The 9,171-nt window shown below is 46.1% G+C and overlaps 1 protein-coding gene across 1 annotated transcript; it reads left to right on the forward strand.

Annotated features, from left to right (window-relative positions):
- The first annotated feature begins 240 nt into the window (after positions 1 to 240).
- On the forward strand, positions 241 to 8,923 carry PSMB5 (proteasome 20S subunit beta 5). Its single transcript, XM_083377901.1, has 3 exons — positions 241 to 448; positions 1,525 to 1,831; positions 8,134 to 8,923. Exons 1-3 carry the CDS (start codon positions 257 to 259, stop codon positions 8,430 to 8,432), a joined length of 798 nt encoding a protein of 265 aa, XP_083234027.1. The 5' UTR covers positions 241 to 256; the 3' UTR covers positions 8,433 to 8,923.
- Positions 8,924 to 9,171: the final 248 nt, after the last annotated feature.

Raw genomic sequence — 9,171 nt, forward strand, 5'->3', positions numbered from 1 at the left:
AGCTCATCCTTGCCCTCATCCAACAAGGCGTCCCCCAGTGTTATCCAGCGCGGTTAATCCGGCGCCGAAGCTAAACATTGCCCTCATCCAACATGGCGCCCCCCATTGTTATCCAGCGCAGCTCGTCCGGCGCGATCGCGTCCTTTTTTTGCGACATGACGCAGTGACTTGCCCTCACCCAACATGGCGCCCGGTGTCTATATAGCCCGCAGGCCGCAGCGCTTTCCTGAGTCACGGTGTGCTGCCCTCACTAAACATGGCGCTGGCCAGTCTGCTGGAGCCGCAATTCCCCGCAAACGGGCCCGGCTTTTTCGGGCTGGGGGCGCCGGGCCCTCGCGGCGGGGCCAAGATATCGGGGGACCTGACGCTGGCCGCCCCTTACGCCGGGCTGTCCGCGGGAGACGCCAAAATCGAGCTGGAACACGGGACCACCACGCTGGCCTTCAAGGTAAGCCGGCGGCGGGGGAGGCAAGGTAGACTTGAGAGGAGCTGGAGGCTCTACGGAGCTGGGGGGGGGAGGAGGCTGCCCAGAGGAAGAGAACCCCCTTGCAAAGCGGGGAGACCAAGCTAAGCTTCCAAGAGGGTCGAAAATCGTGTTTTTTAAAATCGAATTTCCATTCCTCTTGGGGTAGTTTTATAGGCCGGGGGTTGCACTTACGACCGTTTGTCACACTTACGACTTCTGCAGCATCCCCTGGTCACACGATCAGAATTCAGACACTTGGCAACTGACTCACATTTATGACGGTCGCAGTCTCCCCAGGGTCCTGTGTTCCCCTTTTGCGACCTTCTGACTAGAAAAATTCAATGGGGAAGCTGGGTTCACTTAACAACCGAAGTGACTTAGTTGCTGACTTTTGCTAATTTAACAATTGCAGTGATTCACTTAACAACCAAAGTGACTAAATCACTAACTTAATTGTAGTGATTCACTTAACAGCCGTAAGTCACTAACTTAATTGTAGTGATTCACTTAACAACCGAAGTGACTTAAGTCACTTAATTGCAGTGATTCACTTAACAACCGAAGTGACTTAAGTTACTGACTTACTAACTGAACAATTGCAGTGATTCACTTAACAACCAAAGTGACTAAATCACTAACTTAATTGCAGTGATTCACTTAACAGCCGTAAGTCACTAACTTAATTGCAGTGATTCACTTAACAACCAAAGTGACTTAAGTCACTTTATTGCAGTGATTCACTTAACAACCGAAGTGACTTAAGTCACTTAATTGCAGTGATTCACTTAACAACCAAAGTGACTTAAATCACTAACTTAATTGAGGTGATTCACTTAACAACCGAAGTGGCTTAAGTTACTGACTTTTACTACCTGAACAATTGCGGTGCTTCTCTTAGCGGCTGGGGCAGGAGAGGTTGCAAAAGGGGACGAAGCTCGCTTAACGGCCTCGCTTAGCAGTGGGTAATTTTGGGCTCCGTTGCAGTCGTGAAGCCGAGGACTACCTTTACGCCGGACCTGCTTTTGGATCTTCCCTTCTCTCTCTCTCGCTCCCTCCAGTTCCAGCACGGCGTGATTGTGGCGGCGGATTCCCGCTCGACCGCCGGAGTCTACATTGCTTCGCAGACGGTCAAGAAGATCATCGAGATCAACCCGTACCTGCTGGGCACCATGGCCGGGGGTGCCGCCGACTGCAGCTTCTGGGAACGGCTGCTCGCCCGGCAGTGTCGCATTTACGAACTCCGCAATAAGGAGCGGATCTCGGTGGCCGCCGCCTCCAAACTCTTGGCCAATATGGTGTACCAGTACAAAGGGATGGGCCTCTCCATGGGCACCATGATCTGTGGCTGGGACAAGAGGGGACCAGGTGAGGAATTTACCTCTTTCGTTTCTGGCCTTTCAGAATGCTTGGCAGGCTAGTCCTCGACTTAACGACCACTTCGTTTAGTGACCGCTCGCAGTTAACAAGGGCACTGAAAATAAGGACTGCTGACTAGTTTTTAGATGACCGTCGCAGCATCCCTGTGGTCACGTGGTTTATACTCGGATGCTTGGTGGCCGACTTGCATTTACGACCGTCGCAGCATCCCCGTGCTCACGTGGTTTATATTCGGATGCTTGGCGGCCAACTCACATTTACGACCGTCGCATCATCCCCATGCTCACGTGATCAAACTTTGGGGGCTTGGCAGCTGGCCTCTTATTTTATGATCGTTGCGGTGTCTTGGGATCACGTGATCCCTCTTTGCGATCCCTTCCCAACTGGCTTCTGACAAGCAAAGTTAATGGGGGGGGGGAAGCCCTATCCCCATAATGACCACATGATTCATTTAAGGACCACAGGGATTTATTTTGAAGAGTGGCAGAAAAGTTGTTAAATGGGATGCACCTCCCTCAACAAATCTCCTGCTTTTAGCAATGGAAATTTTGAATTCAGTTATAGTCATCAAGTCCAGGACTGCATGCGTTCCTCTGGTTCTGATCCATCCCACTAGATCTAAATTGCAATTACGGGTCGACCTCTAACTTACGACCACAGTTGAGGCCAAATTTGACAATGACCTCGCTTTAGCAGCAGAAATGGACTCAATTGTGGTCGTAATCCGAGGACTATCTGTACCCTGCACGATGCTTACCAGGAGCGAAGGAGGTAGGAGGTCTGTGGGAAAGATGAAATTTTTCCAGTGGCCACTTGGAAGAATGATGGCCGCTGTCTCTTTTTGAGAACTTGTGGCTAGAAGAGAAGAGAAAAGAAAATAGAATAGAATAGTATAGAATAGAGAAGAGAAGAGAGAATATAGAATGAAGTAGAGTAGAAGCTGGAAGGGATCTTGGAGGTCTTCTAGTCCAGCCCCCTGCTCAAGCAGGAGAACCTCTACTGTCACAGACAGGTGTATGTCTAGCCTCTTCTTAAAAATCTCCAGTGATGGAGCGCCTACAACTTCTGGTGGCAAGCTGTTCCACTAGTTAATTGTCCTCACTGTCAGGAAGTATCTCCTTAATTCCAGGTTGCTTCTCTTTTTGATCGGTTTCCAACCATTGTTTCTCGTCCTGCCCTCTGGTGCTTTGGAGAACAACGTGACCCCTTCTTCCTTGTGGCAGGCCCTCAAATGCTGGAAGGCTGCTATCATGTCACCCCTATTTCTTCTTTTCTTTAGACCAGCCAAACCCAAGTCCCGCAGCCCTTCTTCGTATGTTTTACTCTCCAGGCTTTGGATCATCTTAGTTGCTCTTCTCTGAATTTTTTCCAGACTTTCAACATTTGCTAGACAACTTTCGCTGGTCTCGGGCTGCTAATCTGGATCAGGATGGGAGGTCGCAGGTAGTCCTCGATTTACGACCTCGAGTCCAAAATTTCTCTTGCTCAATGAGACACATTTTGCCCCCCTTTTGCATCCTTCCTTGCCACACTTGTTAAGTGAATCCCTGCAGTTAAAAGTTATTAACCCGGTTGTTAAGTGAATCTGGCTTTCCCCGTTGACTTTGCCTCTCAGAAGTGGGAATCGCATGACCCGGGGACACTGCGATGGTCATAAAATCTGAGTCAGTTTTGATCACGTGACTATGGGGATGCCGCAACGGTCGTTAAGTGTGAAAAATGATCGTAAGTCACTTACACAGGCAGTTACAACAGTTGGTTTAAAGTTCAAAGTTACAACGGCACTGGAGAAAAACGACTGACGGCCGTTTTTCACACTTATGACCGTTTTTTCACACAACCGTTGTGGCCTCCCCCTAATCCGAATTCGGATGCTTGTCAACTGCTCCACATTTATTACGGTTGCGGTTTCCCGACATCATGTGATCACTTTCGGAAGGTCTTAAAACAGGGCAGAATTCACTTCACCACCACCTAGCTTTGGGTCAGTTGTCGTAAGTCGAGGATTAACCTGTAGTCAAGTGGGGGGGGGGGAATTGAAAACTCAAATAGACTTCAAACCAGAATTGTTTTTGTTAGGAATAATAGGAGCCAAAGTACGAGAAAGATTGTAGGTATTTATTGCTACATGTATTAGCAGCAGCAAGACTTGTATTTGCCCAATATTGGGAAAATGAAAACTTAACCAGCTGAAGAAGGACTAATTAAGAAAATTCTAGAGTGTGCAGAAATGGATAGATTGACTTTAGAGATTAAAGAGAAGGAAGACTCAGTGTACTTTGGAACGTGGGATAATTTTTACCAATGGCTAGAAAAACGAGTCAGAGAGAAAGGAATATGATGTGTAATCTTGAATATAAGTAAGAAGAGGGCTACGGAGTGATTAATCAACATTGTTTATGATAATTAACTACCGGTATATCTATTACTGTTAGTTAAATACATGTACCCAGACAATATGCTGTTTGCTAAATATTGAAAATGTTACTTGGGGAAATCCTAACCCAAACCTCATATATATATATATATGAGTGTATATATATGTGTGTGTGTGTGTGTGTGTGTGTTTTCTGAGGTTTTCGCGGGTGTTTTCGCGGGTGTTTGCAACGTTGCTCCTACACCTTCAATTCTACGCGGGGAAAAACCCGAATGACCAAAGATCCATATATATATATATATATATATGTGTATGTATGTATGTATGTATGTATGTATGTATGTATGTATATAAAGGGAACAAGATAAGACATCCTACTATTAAATACAGTACATTGTGTTGTTTAAGTGTTCCCTTTATTTTTTTGAGCAGTGTATGTGTATACATATATATATGTGTGTGTGTGTGTGTGTAAATTTTAGATTGCTAACAAAGAATTAAAGGGAGACTGATATGCATTTCAAACTTATTTGTTTCCATCAGTCAGCCATACCCTTCTGAGATTCGAACCTGCTTCTCAGCTAACAAAGTGAGATAAGAGCTTGTGGCCTAGAGGTTAAAACAACTGCCTAATGTGCAGATCAGCCCAGGTTCGAATCTCAGAAGGGTATGGCTGACTGATGAAAACAAATAAGTTTGAGATGCATATCAGTCTCCCTTTAATTCTTTGTTAGCAATCTAAAATTTACACAAATATGAGCTGTCACTGTTGTGACTACTGCCTGTCGATGGCCTTCAGGTTAGGCTGACACAGGAAATAAAGATTTGTCCCATGTTTGGGGCCTAGCAAGGTAATCTAAAAAATAGTTAACAAGCATTTGACATATATCTCCCCTTGCTTCTCAGCTAACAAAGCGAGAGAGATCCTGTGGCTTAGAGGTGAAAACAACTGCCTAATGTGCAATCAGCCCAGGTTCGAATGTCAGAAGGGTATGGCTGACTGATGAAAACTAATAAGTTTGAAATGCATATCAGTCTCCCTTAATTCTTTGTTAGCAATTTAAAATTTACACAAATATGAGCTGTCACCGGTGTGACTACTGCCTGTCGATGGCCTTCAGGTTAGGCTGACAGAGGAAACTCAAATGCCTCCCCCCCCTTTGGCGTTTGTTGTGTTGCAGTTGTGTGGTTGTGTTCTCCTATGCTGATTCTGCTAGGCTGGGCAGGTTTGCGGTTCCCTCCTGGGGGAAGAAAGCTAATAAATCTCACTTAAATTGCCAATTGCCTGAAAGGTTTTTTTTGGGGGGTGGTGGTGTTTGTTTGTTTGCTTTTTTTGCTTGTTTGGTTGTTTTTTTTGCAGTCCCCGAAAGCCCTCGAGAAATTATCGGAGCGCTGTGTAAATAGATCCGTTTCTATTAACTCTGGGGATCAAGCTGGCTGGTTCTTGAGAAATGGCAAAAAGAAAAAGTGCCCGGATGGCGTTTAAGGCCACATTCGGAAATAACACGGAGAGAATAAATTCTGCTGAAGTGCCTGAATGTGAAGCAAATAAATTTTGGAGTGGGGCATAAATCATATGCACTGCCTTTTTCTCCCTCCCCTCATTCTGTGCTTGTAGGATTGTGGTTCCAAGCAAGCGTTTGTTTTGTTTTTTAGCCTCGGCGATCTTAAGACGGGTGGCCTTCAACTCCCAGAATTCCCCAGCCAGCATGGCTGGCTGGGGAATTCTGGGAGTTGAAGTCCACCGGTCTTAAAATTGCTGAGATTGAAAAACAGTGTTCTAAGCTCTTCATTGGTGAATACAGTTCTCTCTCTCTCTCTCTCTCTCTCTCTCTCTCTCTCTCTCTCTCTCTCTCTCTCTCTCTCTCTCTCTCTCTCCCATCTCTACAAACCTGATTTTAAATCTGTCTGTGGATTTTTATTTAAACAATCCCATAATTCTCTTTCCTTGTGTTGTCCCAAAACGGTTTCTTTGAAGGCCTCCTCATCTGATTACATACAGTATGGCTGTAGGCATCAATATTTCGGCTCTTTTGACTACTCTACTAGGGTTTCTTAGCAAAGGTTTGGAATAAAAGACTAGGAAACAACTTTGAAAAATTTCTCTTCTTTCTTCCCTTCCTCCTCCTCCTCTTCCTCCTTCCTCCTCTTTCTCCTTCTCTACTCCTTGTCATCATCCTCGTTCTTTTCCTTTCTTCTGTTCTCTTCCTTCTCCTTCCCCTCCCCTCTCCTCCTCCTCCCCTCTCCTCTTCTTCCCCCTCCATCTTCTCTTTTTCTTCCCCCCTCCTCCTCTTCTTCCCCCTCTCCTCCTATTTCGGTGGGGGGGGGGACTGAATAGAGTCCAAAATGCCAAGGTAGCAATATTTTTTTTTATTTATTTTAATTCCATTTATATCCCGCCCTTCTCCGAAGACTCAGGGCGGCTTACAAGCTTAGCAGTAGCCTTCATTCTATGTATATGCCTGCTTGTTAGGGCTTTCACACACACCCCCCAAGCGGCATTATTACAAAGTCAGCTTAATTGCCCCCAACAATCTGGGTCCTCATTTTACCTACCTCGGAAGGATGGAAGGCTGAGTCAACCTTGAGCCTGGTGGGACTCGAACCTGCACTAATTGCAGGCAGCTGGTGTTACTTAAGGAGGCATTAGCCCACTGCTCCACCAAGGCTCAATATAAACAGCCCGCTCTTGGAGGAGGCTCCAGCCCACCGTGTCCAGCAAGCCGCCCTCACGGTAGCCAGCCAAGTATCCAGGAAGCCCACGAATCTGCCTTCCAGGCTAATAGCCATTATCCGACTGCCACGAATTGGTCCAGCCCTTTTCTGAAGCCAGCCCCGCTGATAAGCCCGCACGATCAGGGACTCGAAACTCTGCAAACCTCCGACAATCCGGTTCTGCCATTACACACACACACACACCCCTAGCGCACGATATCATCCGGGATTGTGGAGCGGGTAGTCCTCGACTTGGAACGACCACAATCCATTCTAAAATTTCCATGGCTAAGCGAGACAGTTTGTTAAAAGTGAGGTTTTGTCCCATTGGAGGCCCTTCCTTGCCGCGGTTGTTAAGCGGATCGCTGCCATTGCTTAAATTGCTAACACGGATGTTAAGCGAATCCGGCTTCCCCATTGATTTTGCTTGTCAGGGTGGGGGGATCCCGTGACCCTGGGACACTGCGACCGTCATAAATACGAGCCAGTGGCCAAGTGTCTGAATTTTGATCCCGTGACCACGGGAATGCCATGTCGGAACGTGCACAGTCTTATTGCGCTGAGATAAGAGTAAACACAGTAAACAGTGGTCTGTATTAAATGGTGGTTTATATTACGCTATCTACAATATCATACACCAGGAACAATACACATATACGTACTAATACAGCAGGATCCAACACACCACAGTTACAGCAGGAAATGGAAGAAAGAGAGAGAGAGCACAGCAGCAGAGCCTTCCTTTTATACAAAGGCTCTTAAAGAGACACAGACCATGCTGGCTCTTAAAGGGATACAGACCCTGCTGAGTCATTCCCATCATTGCATCGCACATCTTTACATAAGCTGGTTAGCTGTTAAATCATTACCTTAACGTGCCACAAGTCGCATGTGTGAAAAAACAGTCATGTGTGAAAAGAAAGTGTGAAAAATGCCACAACCGTCTGTCACTTTTTTCAAGTGCTGTTCTAACTTCACTAAAAAGGAACAGTTGTAAGTGGAAGACTTGATTGAATTAGGACGGTAAAATTTGGAGAAACTGCAGGTTTCGAACGCGCTCCCCCAGAAATCGTGTTCGGCCCAGTTAAAACCAAGCCTGCCCTTCTTAATTTTTAGGTGCTCAACCGTGGTTTAAGGTCATTGTCGAAAAATTTACGGGCGACTCCGTTAACCCTGCTTTCTTTGCCCTGCCTTTCAGGTCTCTATTACGTGGATAGCGAAGGGAACCGCATCTCGGGAACCGTCTTCTCGGTGGGCTCCGGTTCCGTCTACGCCTACGGGGTGATGGATCGTGGCTACTCTCACGACCTCTCGGTGGAGGACGCCTATGATCTGGCCCGGCGGGCCATCTATCAAGCCACGTACCGCGACGCTTACTCGGGGGGCTCGGTGAACCTCTACCACGTCCGCTCGGACGGCTGGATCCACGTCTCCAGCGACGACGTAGCCGGCCTGCGGGAATTGTTCCGCGACACGTCCGCCGAAGCTGTGGCCTGAAACCGTGGACTGAAAAGGGGTGGAGGGCAGCAGCCTGGGGGGTCTCGGTAAAAGGCCATTGGCTGTAGAGTGTTTTCCAAACCCATAAAAGAAGCGAAATTGTAACTTCGACCGTTAACGGAAAGGGGGAGGCCACAAATATTGTCGGAAGAGGGTTTAACCAGTGTTTTATGTAATAAAATGTCCAGCTGCTTTGGAATCCAACTTTGCTTGTCCGAGCTATTTGTGTTCTTCACAAGAACGGGAGGTCAATCTTTGTCTACTGCGGTCGCAAGGAGTGTGTGCACGTCCACAGGTGTGTTATACAGGTAGTCCTCGACCTACGGCTGCAATAGAGCCTGAACTGTTTGTGGCTAAGCGAAACATTTCTTAAGTGAGTGTTGCCCCCTTTTACGACCTTCCTTGCCACAGTTGTTAAGTGAAGCACTGCAGTTGTTATGTTAGTAACACGGTTGTTAAGTGAATCTGGCTTCCCCATTGACTTTGCTTGTCAGAAGGTCACAGAAGGGATACAATACAATACAGTACAATACAATACAATACAATGCAATAGAAATAGAAATAGAAATAGAATAATGATAAGAATAGAACAGAATAATAGAAAAATTAGAATAGAATAGAAATAGAATAATGATAAGAATAATAGAATAATTAGAATAGAATAGAAAATATAATAATTAGAATTCAGAATTACAATAGGAATAGAATAATGATAATAGAATAGAATAATAGAATAATT

This window comes from Vipera ursinii (genome assembly GCF_947247035.1).
Source record: "Vipera ursinii genome assembly, chromosome: Z".
NCBI lineage: Eukaryota > Metazoa > Chordata > Lepidosauria > Squamata > Viperidae > Vipera > Vipera ursinii.